Source organism: Apiotrichum porosum, assembly GCF_003942205.1.
Source record: "Apiotrichum porosum strain DSM 27194 chromosome Unknown scaffold_15, whole genome shotgun sequence".
NCBI lineage: Eukaryota > Fungi > Basidiomycota > Tremellomycetes > Trichosporonales > Trichosporonaceae > Apiotrichum > Apiotrichum porosum.
In genome coordinates this window covers 35541-50499 of record NW_021167122.1, presented here as the reverse complement: position 1 = coordinate 50499, position 14959 = coordinate 35541, and the positions used below count along the sequence as shown (strand labels likewise).

The 14959-nt window shown below is 57.4% G+C and overlaps 5 protein-coding genes and 3 non-coding genes across 8 annotated transcripts; 5 read left to right on the top strand and 3 right to left on the bottom strand.

Moving 5' to 3' along the window:
• Positions 1–424: 424 nt before the first annotated feature.
• EHS24_003083 (uncharacterized protein) lies at positions 425–2501 on the top strand (the record flags this gene model as incomplete). The annotated part of the gene is made up of 4 exons (XM_028618786.1): positions 425–842; positions 896–1545; positions 1592–2408; positions 2446–2501. 4 exons carry the CDS (start codon positions 425–427, stop codon positions 2499–2501), a joined length of 1941 nt encoding a protein of 646 aa, XP_028472674.1.
• A 358-nt stretch (positions 2502–2859) lies between these two features.
• EHS24_003082 (uncharacterized protein) lies at positions 2860–4214 on the bottom strand (the record flags this gene model as incomplete). The annotated part of the gene is made up of 2 exons (XM_028618785.1): positions 2860–3794; positions 3842–4214. The coding sequence occupies 2 exons, from the start codon at positions 4212–4214 to the stop codon at positions 2860–2862; spliced, it is 1308 nt and encodes a 435-aa protein (XP_028472673.1).
• A 713-nt stretch (positions 4215–4927) lies between these two features.
• EHS24_003081 lies at positions 4928–5008 on the bottom strand. Its single transcript has one exon. It is a non-coding gene; the product is annotated as a tRNA-Ser (tRNA).
• Positions 5009–5845: 837 nt separating this feature from the next.
• Positions 5846–5953, top strand: EHS24_003080. The gene has a single exon. It is a non-coding gene; the product is annotated as a tRNA-Leu (tRNA).
• A 754-nt stretch (positions 5954–6707) lies between these two features.
• EHS24_003079 lies at positions 6708–6802 on the top strand. The gene has a single exon. It is a non-coding gene; the product is annotated as a tRNA-Ile (tRNA).
• Positions 6803–7816: 1014 nt separating this feature from the next.
• Positions 7817–9321, top strand: EHS24_003078 (uncharacterized protein; the record flags this gene model as incomplete). Its single annotated transcript, XM_028618784.1, has 6 exons — positions 7817–7858; positions 7905–7970; positions 8134–8265; positions 8374–8781; positions 8822–9026; positions 9170–9321. The coding sequence occupies 6 exons, from the start codon at positions 7817–7819 to the stop codon at positions 9319–9321; spliced, it is 1005 nt and encodes a 334-aa protein (XP_028472672.1).
• A 192-nt stretch (positions 9322–9513) lies between these two features.
• EHS24_003077 (uncharacterized protein) lies at positions 9514–12108 on the bottom strand (the record flags this gene model as incomplete). Its single annotated transcript, XM_028618783.1, has 8 exons — positions 9514–9516; positions 9595–9669; positions 9718–9915; positions 9955–10327; positions 10371–10524; positions 10568–10959; positions 10999–11586; positions 12014–12108. 8 exons carry the CDS (start codon positions 12106–12108, stop codon positions 9514–9516), a joined length of 1878 nt encoding a protein of 625 aa, XP_028472671.1.
• A 459-nt stretch (positions 12109–12567) lies between these two features.
• On the top strand, positions 12568–14894 carry EHS24_003076 (uncharacterized protein; the record flags this gene model as incomplete). Its single annotated transcript, XM_028618782.1, has 6 exons — positions 12568–12988; positions 13045–13212; positions 13273–14000; positions 14038–14087; positions 14126–14521; positions 14639–14894. 6 exons carry the CDS (start codon positions 12568–12570, stop codon positions 14892–14894), a joined length of 2019 nt encoding a protein of 672 aa, XP_028472670.1.
• Positions 14895–14959: the final 65 nt, after the last annotated feature.

The following is a 14959-nucleotide window of genomic DNA, read 5'->3' as shown; positions in this document are numbered from 1 at the left end:
GACTCTGCTTTGGGATCTCTGTGCATCTCTGTGGGCCTGGACCGCGCGGTCCAAGGTCTCTCCCCCGGCCCCCTTTTAGCTTTTTGTATTCAGAAAAAAGACAGACAAAGCAAGAGCACACCGTCCACTCATCCCACCTGTCGTTTGCGATCGCTCCAAGACACCCACAAGACCAGACACCACATGTCATTCCAGCAACAGCAGCCATGCATGCGCAAAACGATCTGTAGAGTTGAACCGTGTCCCCACCCAAATGTATATATCTCCCACCCACCAAACGCAGCTAGCAACTATACATTGGCTGAATTCACGTGACGTCACAGTGTCAGTGTCATTCCAGTTTCATTTCATTGACAAGAATGTTATCGTCCCTTGCACCACTCCACACTTCGTCTTATCTTCCCGTCACTCCCCCCTCCCCGCCATGAGTCTCCTCGGCACACAGGACCCCTTGGTCTGCCTCGGCACCGACCTCTTCGTAGACATTCTATCCCACCTAGACGGACAGGACCTCCTGCAGGCAGAACGGGTATCGCACTGCTGGCACGACTGTTCCCAGGCATTCTCGTCGGGTCTATGGCGTAGGGCCGCACTCCGGGCCCCCGTCGAGCCCAGTGACGTTTACGCTTGCGACAGCCTCGCCACCGAGGGCCGTTGGACGGTCGACGAACACGACCGACGTCCCGTCGTTGACGACGTTGGGCGTCTGTTGGACCCACCGACGATCAGACACTGGGCGACCCGATCGGTCGACAGTCCCGGTCCTGCCTTCTTGCAGCTCACTTCAACACCGCTCGATACACCGCTTGGGGAGAGCGTTCGTGTCAACTGGCGTTATGTCTGTGAGTCGCTTAGGCCGAGTGTCAGAAGGAGGTGTGCGCTGACAGACTCATAGGTCAGTCCCACAAACAACTGCAAACGGCATGGAGTACCGCTCGCTGCCGCCTGCGTTGGATCACCCCGCCAACCAACACTGTCTGGCGTATCAAGTCCAACCCTGAACAAAACGTCCTCCTCTGCACGTCGCGCATGAGCGGCATGACCGTCGTGGATCGGGTCAATTGCAAGCCCATCTTCGCCATTGAGGGTATGGAAGGGTATGCCCATCTCGAAGCGGGCCGTGGGTTCGCCGTGTTCGATACCCCAGGCCATGTCCAGCCCCTTGCAGGTTTGCAGTTTGACGCCTCCAACAGCAATACGGCGCTCGAGGTCTGGCGCACCGGCGAAGCTCGCGCTCGCTCTCGTCTCCCCCGTGCAGGATATTCGTCTGTGGCCGACTCGGCCGTGTCATACACCCACGATGACGAATTTCATCCTGGCGTGCAAGATGAGCCCCTGCCTCGTGGCCACATGGAGCATTTCCGCACCCTGGAGCCATCGGCTCGCTGCCTCGCGTTCCGTCTCCATGTGGACGACGCCGATTCCGAGAACCCGCGGGCCATTGTCGCTGCGGCAGGATCCTCGGCAGTGTACATCTGGCACTTGGAGGAGAATCGCGAGATGGAGACAATTGAGCGCGGATGGGAAGACCATGGGAGGCCCAATGTGGGTAGACGGCTGTGAAGCCACACGGGCTAACTCTTTCTTCCAGTACATTGAGCTCGACGACGAGTTTGCCTTCATCTGCCTCGACCGCCAGATGCACGTCTACTCGCGCCAGACGTTGCGGCACCTTGCGTCGTTTCCGCCACTCCGTGCATCGGCCAAGGACGCTGCCAACCTCGCATTCCCACTGTCTCTAGCCGAAGACTTCAAGGCTATTCCCGACGCCGAACGTGTGCGGGCAAACCCGGGAAAGACAGAGGACGGTGTGCCTGCGCCTATTGGCCGCGCAGTCGTGACTGGAGCATACAAGGGCACTCCAGAGTTTGACGACGCTGTCCTGCGCGGCATTGCAATGCACCCCGTCCGTCTCCTCGTGGACCAGGAAGACGACATCGAGTACGGCTTCACCGCGGTACACTTTACATCTACCGACCTGGTGTGCACTGCACGCTCGGGTGCAGTCTTTATTGTTCGCGACTACGCTCGCGTGTTCCATGAGGCAGCCTTGTTGGCCGCTCCGGACCGTTCACACCACATTGCGCAAAACACGATTATCATTGGCCTCGGAACAACCATTCGCCAGCTTACGACTTACCGTGACCACATTATCGTCTGCACGTCATTCAATGTTATTATTTTCGAAGGCGACCGTCTACCCGCCCTTCCGGCCAAGGGAGAGGACCCAGTGGACCCAACACCTACACTCCGCGCACACGTCCTACTCGGTAACCATCCGCAAGCCATGAAGATGAGTAGCTGTATCCAGGCGGATGCCCGCAGCATCTACCTCACTTACTGGGCTACGGGCGAGATGGACGCGACCGGTGGGACGGATCCAAGAAACCCGGCGTTCCCTCCTGAAGGTGGGTGTTGCGCGTAGAAACAATCTAACCAATCCAGCTGCGCTCGAAGGATTTGGAATGTGTGTCAAGGTGTGGACGTTTGGACTGGACTGAGGAGAGAAAGGGATTTAATGCACGATCTGTTGTCATATTTGTGGCTGTACATAGCATGTAGGGAGAGGTTATGTGTGTGATGGGCTAGTGGCGACTGCGCACCGCGCAACTCAAAATAGGTGGGAAGACGTTTAGCGCCACGGCCGCCACTGCCACTCACTCAGAACCGGCAAAAAGTGGTAGGATAAATGCATAGGGGACTACGAAGAACTAGGTGGAACACGAGGCGGTGCGCACAGCGCATGAAATGGAGCCAAGTTGTCGTGCTCGACCATGAAAATGCTACTGCTTTCACGATTTTCTCTCTTTATTTACAAGTATGACAAGATGGATAGGATACCACCACTGTTTGACTCGCTTAGAGGGTGCTGCGGCGGAAAGAACGCTTGCGCTTGCACGACGAGCTGTCGGCTCCCGAGCTGGACACGGTGGACTCGGCGGCAGTGGTTTCGGCAGCGGCAGTCGACGAGACAGCGACGTCGGTCGGGACCGTCGAACCAGTCGGGGCAGTACCGTTGCCACCGTCCATCGAGCCAGTCGGGGCGGTACCGTTACCGCCGCCAAAACCGCTGGGGGCAGTGCCGTTACCCATCGAGCCGCTGGGAGCACCACCACCGCCGCCGCCCATGTTCGAGTCGGCGTTGGCGACACCGCCGTTCTCACCGTACGTAGCAGCCGGGCTAACGGTGTAGTTGGCCGTGCTGTCGATGCCGACCGTGATCCAGGCAAAGATGCCGTCGGCGACAGTGTCGCCGAGAAGAACATACTCCACAATGGGGTCAATGTCGGCAGCCTCCTCGGACATGATCGAGTCTTCAGAGTTGGTGGTGGTGGACTGGGTGTTGGTCGAGTAGGGCGAGACGGCAGCGACCTCGGTGAGGAGGCTCTGGTCGAAGAAGAGCTGACCAACGTGGGACGACGTGGTGCCGCCCGTGATGGTGTTGTTGGCAAGAAGCTCCCAGTTGCCGGCAGTGTGGGCAAGCACGTGAGCGTGGGTAGTACGGCCGCTGTAGTGGCCGGGAACGATCGAGTGGAACTGGACAACACCGTCCGAGTCCGTCTCTTGGATGCCGCGGAGGAACGTGTTGTTAATGTTGGTGGCGTCGTTCACGTCGCCGTTGCCCGAGGCGACAACACCAGAGTAGACACCCGTAGCGTTGCAGTGCCACATGTCCATGGCGACGCCCGAGAGGGGCTCGCAGGTGGTGGTGTCGATGACCTGAACGTCGAGGTACAGTGCCACACCCTCCTGGGACTCGGTGATGTCCTTGCGGAAGTACTCGCCAGTCACGTCTGGAAAAAAAAAATGCATCAGTGATTGGAGGGCTCAGACTACTCACAGTAAGGTCCCTGTGTGACTTCCGGGGCGAGAATACACTGGCTCTCGCCGGTGAAGAAGGTCGACGAGTCGGACGCGGTCGTGACGCCAGTGAGGTTGGACAGGTGGTCCGTGGCGATAGCGCTGGCCAAGTCGCGACGCACCAGACCGCGGGTGAGGTGCCTACGGAAAGCCGAGCGACGCGCCTCGTTGCGAACGTGCACACCACGAGCAGCCAGCTGGTTGTGGCAGTGCGAGAGCGAGCGCTTGCCCATCATGTTGAGAGCCTCGCGACGCTCGAGAGCCTCGGCGGTGTGGTCAAGCTCACCAGGGTGAGCGGTGACCCCGAGCGCGAGCGAGGTCAGAAGGACAGTGAGAGCCTTGAAAGTGAGCATGGTGTAGTGGGGGTGAAAGGAGAGAAGAGAAGGGCTTGTGAGACTGTCTTGGTCCAATGGTCAGCTGCTTGTTATACCCGTCCAGACACAAGTTGCGCAGCTGTCAGACGGCCCGGTGGTGGGTCTGGCCAAAGTCACCAGTGGACGCGATGACACCTGCGCAGTCACCAGTGCACCTTGAAACCCAACACGGCGCAGGGGATGTGAACTTATGACCACATGTTCACTGACAACGAGGTGCGACCGGTTGTGTAGAGTGGTGTAATCGACCCCATCCGCAACCTAACCCGCAACCTTAGCGGCCGCCGCAGACTGCGAACTGCGGCGTAGGTGGTCTTGGCGCGTTTAGAATATTACAGTCAGCGTAATATCTTGCACCAGGTGACGCTTGGCAGACTGCGTGTGGCGCCCATCAGCACCGGTCTGGAGCTTGTTTCCCGGCTTGTTCCCAGGGCCATGGACGTTCTGGAGGACGCACAGAGATCTGTGATAAGGGCAGTGGCCAACCGCATGCAGTGCAATACACAACGGCGCAGCACCGTGTCACCTTCTGACGAGACCAGTCCGGCTGCGCAGCCCCAAAGAGTAAGCGGCGCATATCACAACTCCGGTTGGCCGGACGCCACAACGTGCCACAACTGCTTCTGTTGCCCTGTGCGCTCCAGGGTAAGGAACACTCCAAAAAGCTGTTGAGCGCTCATGAGAGCGTGCTCCGACAATGACCTGATTCGAACAGATGCTCCCGAAGGAAATTGATTTCTAGTCAATCGCGTTAACCACTCCGCCACATTGCCCTGCGATGTCTGTTCTCCTGATGCATGGCTCTCTGCTGTCGAATTTTGAGCCGGATTGCAGCTGTGGAAGTGGAGCAATGGCCGGTTGAAGATTGGGCAGGGGGCGGCGGGAAATGGATGTGGCGGGGTGTTTTCTAGGTGGTGCGCCGATCCACACACAGATCGGCGCTGACACCCAGTGATCGCCGCCGTGGGTACTGGACGTGGCTGGGCCACGTCCAGCCGTTTGAAGGTGTGCCGAGGCTGTTCACCGCTCGCACACAACGTGGCCATGTTGGACCCCAGTGACTGTGCCCTCGCCGTGGGTCACAAGTCGCGACGTGGCCACGTCACTCGCAGCTCACACCAAGGGACACGCCTTTGGCATGGCGTCACTGGTATCTCGACATGGCCTGTCTTCATGTCGTGACCACCGTTTACAGAGGGCCACCACCAGGTGTGTGAATGGGGGAGTCTCCCCAACTACTTGGACCCAGTGGCAATGCAGAGATGAATAAGGAGAACAAGGCCGCATAGAACAATTCTGCATAGCACGGATACGGAGCGTCCACTCTGGTGACTGCAGATAGAAATAGAAATGATGGCTCATAGCCATTCCCTAATACAGATGACGCCTGATTCCAGGTGTCCTGCTGAACCTCCGTCCTGTTGAACCGACACCCCTTTGAACCTCCGTTTTCCGGCTCCGTCACAAACACCCGTCGACACGCCCCTCTCCACAGCTCCCCGACATCCATACAACTCTTATGTCCCTCTCTCTCCACCTGCACAACCCCTTCAGCACCCCTTCAGCACCCTTCAGCATCCATTCCCACCGCTGCAACCACTTACGTAACCGGCGAGATGGCCGAGCGGTCTAAGGCGCTGTGTTAAGGTGTATCTGCTTCTCTTACGAAGCAGCTCATCCGCAGTCTTCGGACGTGGGTTCGAATCCCACTCTCGTCAACAGGGGCTTCACTGCCTCCCAAACCAACCTTTTTAGGTCGGTCTCTGGAGGGTTGGAAGGTGGTGTTGAAAGAAACAGATGTCGATGGAGTCACAGTGGTCAAAGTGGCGACAATCGGTGATCTGCCTCCGTCAGGCAAAACCGTGCCTGAGAACATTTGCTTCCGAGCGGGACCAAATTAGGACCACCTGTGTCGTGAGTGTGGCGGCGGCACCGCGTTCATGTCACCTTGGCCATTTCTTCGCCTTCGTCTATTGCCACAGGCCCAAGGAATATGACGAAGGACCTTTATAGCATGTGTCCATGCAGACCTTGCCGCAATAGACTCGATAGTGTGATTATCACTGCATGTTGCTCGAATGGAATCAAACGTCCTTGCCTCGAGTTCAGAAGTGTCGACAGGAAACCATTACGCGAATGCCACAATCCTCGTCATGGCCTTCGCAGTAGCAAGAGGACAGTAGGACGATTTAAGAAGGTGGACCGTGTGCTTTTGCTTTGGCCCCCCCTGCTGGCGATTTTGGGGTCACTTGTCCATGAACTTCACGATAGGTTTCTGCCACGCCACCGAGGTTCCAACTTGGTCATGCTCTCGCGCTTCTGCGTCGTTGTCAACCACCGTAGGCGCTTTACAGTAGTCTGGAGCTGTGAAACCGTCTGCCCCCATGCGATCATGGGCCTATGCGTTCTCCACGTTTGACCTGGCGGGCGTGAGCCGCAACGATCAGTCCTCCAAAACCGACTTACGTAATGGGCCGCTTAGCTCAGCTGGTTAGAGCATCGTACTAATACCCAGCCTTGGTTACTAGTTCATGCGGAGGTCGGCAGTTCGATCCTGTCAGTGGTCATTGTTTTTGGATTCCTCGAGGCCCGGTGTGCATGCCCTGCTGCTTGTTGGAACGCTGCTTTTGCCTGGAGCCTGGGTTGGAAATGTGGACAAATGTGGTGCGCAAACGCGCCCATCTGCGTGGCACAGGACCTGCCACATCATTTCTCCGCCTGTATCACAACCCCTTCGCCCATATAACCGTCTTGCTCCTTGCCATGACTTTCTTCTTTGAACAAAATATCCACGGGTGAGTAGCACAAGTACTTGTGGCAACACATGCTGACTGTCCTTTTCAGAAACATTAAAGTTCTATTCCAGCCTGTTCAGTGGTCGGTCTAGCGTTCCCGTTTCCAAGAGCGACGTGTCGAGCCCGGTGATAACCAAACCGTGCGCACTCCATCTCACCCTGCCGAGCAGCTTTGAGGGGCCCGCATCGATCCTCCTTTACGGGGGCAAGGAGCCGTGGCGCGACGACGAGCTGCAGAGTGAACGGTGTGGAGTGTTGGCGGACAGACATTTTTGTGTAGTCATGATGAAGACGTTTTTTTGTTTTGAGAGTGCAACACTTTGGGTGTGAGAGACGTTTGAGCTGATGAACATTGCCTTCTGCTGACGACGGGCCAGCGAGGACGGCCCTGGAAGCAGAGCACACGTTTGGGTGACCTAGGCGACAACGGAAGCGGTGACGGACGAGACGATGCTGTAGTCAGGCGGTGCCGGCGGGAATGTGTCACTGGACACATGTCCGTGGACTGGCCCAATGGTCACAAGGCTAGCATATTCATCTCTGCTGGACAGTGACCGCCTTCTGATGCACCCCATGCGCCTAGGCTTAAAGACATACAAGACGTAGAACACGCAGTCGTATGTTCACCGATCACTGGATCACTGGGCGCTCACGGCTCAAGGCGGCCCCGCGCCCCCATCACGGTTATTCCTCCGCCCTCCACCGGCCACCGGTTCACTTCAGAGCTTTCGGACCACTTCGACATCTTCACTCCACCCATCCACCCATCCTCCCCATCCGTTCATTATGGCCGACTCCATGCGCGGTGCAGACAGCACCCAGGATACTGTGAGTGACACCGCCGCAGCCGCACAGAAGACTGACTCTTGTGCAGCGGTTCAAGGACAAGGAGGCCGCCAGCATCAAGGCTACAAAGTTCCCGGCACACTTTAGCGACAAGGTGAGGTTTGGGCGCAGTGTGGACTGCAGGCGGATGGAGTAAACCCAAGCAAGCACCTACGGATCTGTAGAGCGGCGTGCTGTGCGTGCTGCTCTTTGGGTCTGCTGAGACGCGGCAGGCTCATCCTGCCATTTTCGCATAAACAACGCTGACCACGGAACAGGTCGACCTGCGTAAAGTCAACATCTCGGTGCTCCGTCCTTGGATCGCCAAGCGCGTCACCGAGCTGATGAAGTTTGAGGACGATGTGGTTGTCGAATACGTGTATAGCATGCTCGAGGACAGGGACAAGCCGGTGAGTAATGGTCCAGCGATGGGAGAAGGTCACGACATTGTTGCTGCCGAGACGGTCAGAGGAGCACTGCCAGACAGGCGCCTTATGTTGGCAACGTCTCCGAACTAGCCATTACTCGCAGCTAGCTTGGCGAAAGAAAGGCGTCGTTTAGGTTTCTGTGCGGCGACCCAAATGCGCCCCACAGGTTGTGTCCCATCTGTCAGGCTACAGACTCCTGATCACCCCCACTCCAATAACCCCCAACATCTTGCTGACAATGGACAGGTCCCCGACCCCCGCAAGATGCAAGTCGCCCTTGTCGGCTTCATGGACAAGTATGGCGCCGCGTCCTTTGTGGACGAGTTGTGGAAGCTCCTCTTGAGCGCCCAGGCCACTGTCGGCGGCGTCCCGGCCGAGTTTATCGAGGCCAAGAAGAAGGAGCTCGAGGCCCAGAACCGCGGTGGACCAGGTGCCGCCGGTCTCCAGAACCAGATGCGCCAGCGTGCCGAGGCTCTGAATGACGACTATGGACGGAGGGTAAGTGGCAACTTCCTGCGAGGCTCGGCTGACAATTCAGGATGAGCGCCGTTTCGATGACCGCCGGGGTGGATACCGTCGCGACGACCAGGACCGTGGTTATGGAGCGCGTGGGGGATATGGTGGCCGTGACCAGGGCCATGGAGGACGGGATCAAGGATATGGTGGGCGGGGCCAGGGTTACGGTGCACGCGACCAAGGCTATGCCGCACGTGAACGTGATCATGGGTACGGAAACCGTGGAGGTGAGCGGGAGCCACCCAGGCGCCGTTCGCCCAGCCCCAGGAGGAGGTCTCCCAGTCCGCGGGGCAGGGACGACACACCGCCAGCGAGGCGTCGCTCGCCTAGCCCACGTCGAAGGGAGAGGGATGACACACGGCCTACAAAGCGCCGCTCGCCCAGCCCGAGGAGGAGGAGGAGGTCGCCCAGCCCGAGCCGAAGGGAGAGGGACGACACGCCGCCTGCCAGGCGCCGCTCACCTGGCCCGACGAGGGGGTCGCCCAGCCCACGCCAAAGGGACGACACGCCTCCGGCTCGTAGGTCGTAAGCGCGGCGAGATTGAGGCGAGGGGGGCAGGGAGGTATTGTCAGCCGCTACTGTTGCTCATGTAGGCTTCGTAGTTATCGCCTGTCGTATACACAGAGGTGGTGGTGACTGGGTGTGCTGAACATGGGAGCGACCGTTGCTCCATGCCAAGTGATTGACCGCCGACGTTTTGCCTTCCACACGCCATCACTAAGTCACATACATGGGGACTATTATGCTACAGAACATGCGTGGGGTACATCCAAAAGGGGTTATTAATAAACGAACTGTCACTGGCGGCGGTATTGGGGGCGTTGGAATGTACGACCAGTTCTGACTGAGCAAGAGCTGCAGTTGCGCAAGCTGAATGGAGTCAGTGGATCTGTGGAAACTGGCAACAATTATACGTACCACATCGTCCTGTGGCTGGGGGTTGTCTGGCCGGTACTTTTCGAAAGCATTGAGGATGCGTTTGTAGCAGCGTTGGACATACCGCAAGGGATGATCTTCCGTGATGCGACTCGCAACACTGTCCAGTGCGTTTGATATGGCGCGAAGAACAGTGGTGGCGCGGGCAATGTCTCCGGGCTGCTCCAGCAATTGGCGGCTCTGCACCTGTCAGCAAGGCGTCTGCAACATGCGACTTACGTTGTAACACAGCAATGCGGGCATCGAGAGCGCAGTTGTCGACATGTCCGAGAAGAAGACAACCTCTCCCGAGGCCACAATTTCGAGGACGACCATCCCAAACTCGTTTAAAAGGTCCAGGACAGTGGAACTGCTTGAAAGGCAATGCCGTATACCGAGAATGTGCTGCTTGATCAACATAGTCTTGAGCATCACGGCGGTTATGGAACGAAAGATGCCCTTGAGTCTCCGATCATCATTGAGCCAGCGGTCGTGCATCGTTCCCAGGGTGTCGAGTGCCACCGAACAGATTGTAAAACTGTCCTCGTCGTTTTCTCGGGGCGCTGACACCCACAGAGTTCGTTCACCAACGCGCTGGTGCATCTCCCAGCATCTTGAGACGTTAGCAGGACATTTTGCACGTGGTGGTGGCTCACTCGGTAAGAAAGACCTTGAACAAGTCACCATCGACGTTGAGGCGCGAATGTTTGTGAGCCCAGACTTTCAATTCGGAAGAGTGTGGGATTGGCCAAGTCGTCGTCCCCGGGAGACGGAACATGATACTGTACGAGTTGTCCATGCCAAAGACGTCTTTAGCCTGGTTAGCGTTCTACCCTCGTGTGTGTCCACGCACTGTAAATGGTCCTTTCAACGTCCACGAGGGCTCTCTCAGCCTCCTCGGACATGGTAGGGTCAAAATCTTCAATATGCCACTGGACTCCGAGCTGCGCAATACACCGGGTTGCCATTCCGAGCTTGAAGTATGCAGTAGGGTCCTTGGGCCGCTTCCAATAGACCAAAGTGAGCAGTGCTTGGACAAGAGGTAGATCGATGTTTCCGTTCCTCACAGCCCGGGAGACGCCCGTCTCGGCCAAGTCCAGACACCACTCAGTCACGTTGGGGCGAAAAAACCGCGAGGCTGCGTAGATGATGGCGTTGAATAGCACAGGAGAATGGCGGATGCGCTCGTAGGTGTGGTATTGGTGGTCAAAAACGTGTGACGAGGGGGACACATGCTGTTCAAACCTTCAACGGTCAGTTCGCGGCACTGCAATGAGCACTCACTGTTCGAACAACCAACGGGCCTCTGGTTCTGACACGACCCCAACGCCAACCACATCGGGTGTGTCGACGACAGATGTTGGTGCTACCCAAAGGGCAGGTGTGCCGTCTTCTGGTTCCACTGATGCTGGCCGGCTGTCGTCCTGCCCAATGTGAGGTTCAAGATAGCCCTCCAGTGTAGTCTGCGGCACGTTGGTGGAGGGGTTAAACGATCGGCTGAGGAAGAAGGGGGCGTGTTTCTGTTGAAGAGGTTGGTTGTAGGTGGATGCTGACGAGTGCAATGTGAGTGCCTTTGGGTCGATGGGCTCGACACTCCTTGGAGCAGTGGATGCCGGCGAGAATGATGCGTTCTCAAGCCGCTGCCGGACGCTGCTATCGGTCAGGTCTCCAGGACCAGAACCTGGTCCAATTGGGGCTTGATCGCTGGACCAGAACGACTCTGGAGCTGGCGGTCGCCTAACCTTGAGACCGGACGCTGGTGAGGGATCTGACAGCGTCGAGGCACCTTCGAGGAGCTCTGAATCGTCGTGGGTGGCATGCGAAAAGCTTCTGGCGGCCTTGGGTGAGGTGCGTTTAAATCCCCTGGGGGGTCTGACATTTGTTAGTTTCAGAGATGAGATGGGGCTCTATTCACCCGCGCCGAGCAGACTTGTACTCGCAAGGAAGGTTGAGGCGAGTGCATCGTGAACAGTGAGCCGAAGGCGGATCGTCTGGGTTGCAAGGGAGGCACCGCGTCTGGTTGTTGTTTGGTTAGATGACTGGTGCTCCACAGGCTTGAGGTACCTACTTTGAGCCCTCGACAAGTCGTGCAGCTGGAAGGAGGTGAGCGCAAGTTGGGGAGCGGCGACCGCTGGGGAGCCGGACCTGCCGGCGGCGACCACCCAGCCGGGTCACAAGCCGCCGGCAGAGGTTTGACAACCGATGACTTTCTTCATGTCATGAACCACCGACACCACGACAGCATCGAGGGCATCTGACACGCGAAAACTGGGCACGGTCACAGCGACATGTGACTCACGCTTTGCGAGGGCGTGCGATTCTTCGCCGCTTGACAATGCCATCTACCGACTCGTCGTCTTGGTCGTGATCGTGGTCTTCTTCGTGTTCGGACATCATGAGAATGAGGAAGAGGGGGTGAACACGAGTCGTATCACATGGCACGCGTGGCTGGACATGCGGGGACATGTGGGGGGTCGCGGCCTTGCGGCTTCTGTCGGGGCGGGCTTGACATTTTAACCGTATGTTTCCGACATTTTCCCGCTATGGATGCTACAGACCGGAGCGGTCTTTGGGGCTGTTCGCACTGCGCGTTCTGGCCCTCTGGGGCGCCTCTGGTCTCCCAGACGTCCCCAGCATTGTCCCGGATCGTCCTTTGACCGAGCCTGCTGACCTGAACAGCCGTGCGCAGTTCTGTCGACGACATCGACAAGGGTGCGTACGGAGAGGAGCTTCAGTCGCTTTGCGCACCACGCCTGAATCTGCCACCCAAGCGAGAGACCATCCTGACTGCGTGCGATCGTTCGCAGGCCGCAGGCCAAGTGTGTGCCCCAGCTGTGCCCCACCGCATGGCCCATGGAGACCTCCGGAGGCCACATTTCCTTGATTCCTTCAGGCCCCCCCCCCCCCCCCCCTCTCCTCGCAGGGATGGCATACGTCGATTCGGATGACGGAAAACAATTGCAGCAGATGTTTTTGTACAGATTTGCCGTCTCCAGCCGCGCCGACAACTCCAGCTGTCCCTGCACAGGTTACCACACGGCCGAAACCGACGGCCGCAGCCCCGTTGGTATTCCCCAGGGGGGACCACTACCCAGTGGCCAGTGGGCCAGTGCCAAGACCGTTACCAGGGCACATTTCGCGGCGAACACCTTTTTTGGACTCGGTGGATCAGTGACCGTAGTCTGGGTCCCCGGTATCTCTGGTTGTCCTGACAAAGGGAGAGCTGCGGTGGCAGTGGCAGATCTTCGGATATTCGGCGACCATCTGGCCCGAGGTGAAGTGGAAACGTCGCCTGGGCATCTACATATAAGCACAGCTCAGATTTTACAGGCCAGAATGCTCCCCCTACAACTTACACCATCGACTTCACCATGAGCAGTGCCTCAAACCCCCTCGCGCACCTGCGCAACAACACCGCCGAATGGTGGTTCAAGGACCGTGGTCTCCGTCAACTGGCGTTGGGCATCGCTGTCGGCTTTTCTAGCAGTGTCACCCTCGGTGAGTTCAAAACGTGATGAGAAGCGACACCTGCTGCGTAGCACGTCGCTGACCTTCAAGGATACGACGGATCCGTCATGACCGGTCTTCAGGCCAACCCGCTTTTCATGACCGCCATCGAGAACCCTGGCGCGACGATGCTCGGCACCGTCGTCGCCGCGCAGTCCATGGGTGCCATTCCTGCGTACGTCCCCGGTGCCATGCTTTCCGACAAGTTTGGCCGTAAGGCCATTATGTCCCTCGCCTATGTCGTTATCATCGCTGGCGCCCTCGTTCAAACATTTACAACTGGCCCTTGGAAGCTGTTTGGCGGACGTTTCATTGTCGGGTTTGGCGGCTCCTTGGCCAATGTCGCTGGTGGACCGTACACTACCGAAATTGCCCACCCTCGCAACCGCGCCCAGACGACTGCCCTTATTCAGACTTGCTACTACATTGGTGGCATTATCGCTGCATGGGTGACATTTGGCGCCGTTTACATGGAGGGCACCAATTGGAGCTGGCGCATGTGCTGCCTGTTCCAAATCATCATTCCTGCCATGGCCCTTTGCACCATTCCATTCATTCCCGAGTCGCCACGCTGGCTCGTTGCTAAAGGACGCTTTGAAGAGGCCCACGCCATACTGGCAAAATACCATGCCAACGGCGACATGGAGGATGAGCTTGTCTTGTACGAGCTTGAGGAAATCAAGGAGGCCATCGACCTTGAGAGCAGCGCTGCGCAATCTACGAGTTACATGACCTTTTTCAAGACCAGGGGCAACCTCTGGCGTTTGTCTATCATTATTGTAAGTTCACCTGTTTTCTTTGAATGCTGACCTGCAGTCAATTGGGTTTACGAGCCAGTGGATCGGAAACGGTGTCATTAGTTACTAGTGAGACAAGAAAATATGCCCTCTTGCTAACTCGCCAGCCTCGTTTCCATCCTCGAGTCTGTGGGCATCACCAACTCTGCACAGCAAACGGGCTACAACGGTGGTCTCCAGGTCTTCAACTGGCTCGCCGCAATCGGCGGCTCTCTTGTCTCGGAGCGCTTTGGTCGCCGCAAGCTGTGGCTCACGTCGGCAATCGGCATGTTCTTTTCCTACGTTGTCATTACCGCATGCTCTGCCACTTACGCCAACGGTCAAGATGGCGCTGGCAAGGCAGTCTTGGCCTTCTTGTTCGTCTTCTTCGCATTCTACGACATTGGCTATACACCTTTCACCTTGTCATACCCCCTGGAGATTCTGCCCTTCAGCCTTCGTTCCAAGGGTGTGGCCATTCTCATGACCTGCGCCATGGGAAGCAGTCTGTTCAACACCTACGTGTGAGTATCGGAAGCAATTTTCGGGAGTTTGCGAGATTTTTTTTTTTAAGTGGATCGACGACCCCTCCTCCATCCGTCTACTCAATCCTTCTTCAGAGACAGCTGCTGACCCGTAAGAAACCCGATCGCTCTCGAACACCTCGCCTGGAAGTACTACTTCTGTTTCCTCGCTGTTCAGATCTACGCCATCGTCATCATCTACTTCACCTTCCCCGAGACCAAGGGCCGCATGCTGGAAGAGATCGCCGTCATCTTTGACGGCGAGTCGGCTCGTCTCCCCGCCGAAAGCCACCTCCAGGAGGAGCATGAGATTAAAAAGGAGGCAGCGCATGTGGAAAACAACCCTGGATACGACAACGAGAAGGCGGCTTGAGGAGAGAAAGAGAGAGTGTGTGTGTGGCTGTAGTTGGTTGAAAGGTTTTAGTGGGATGAATTTTC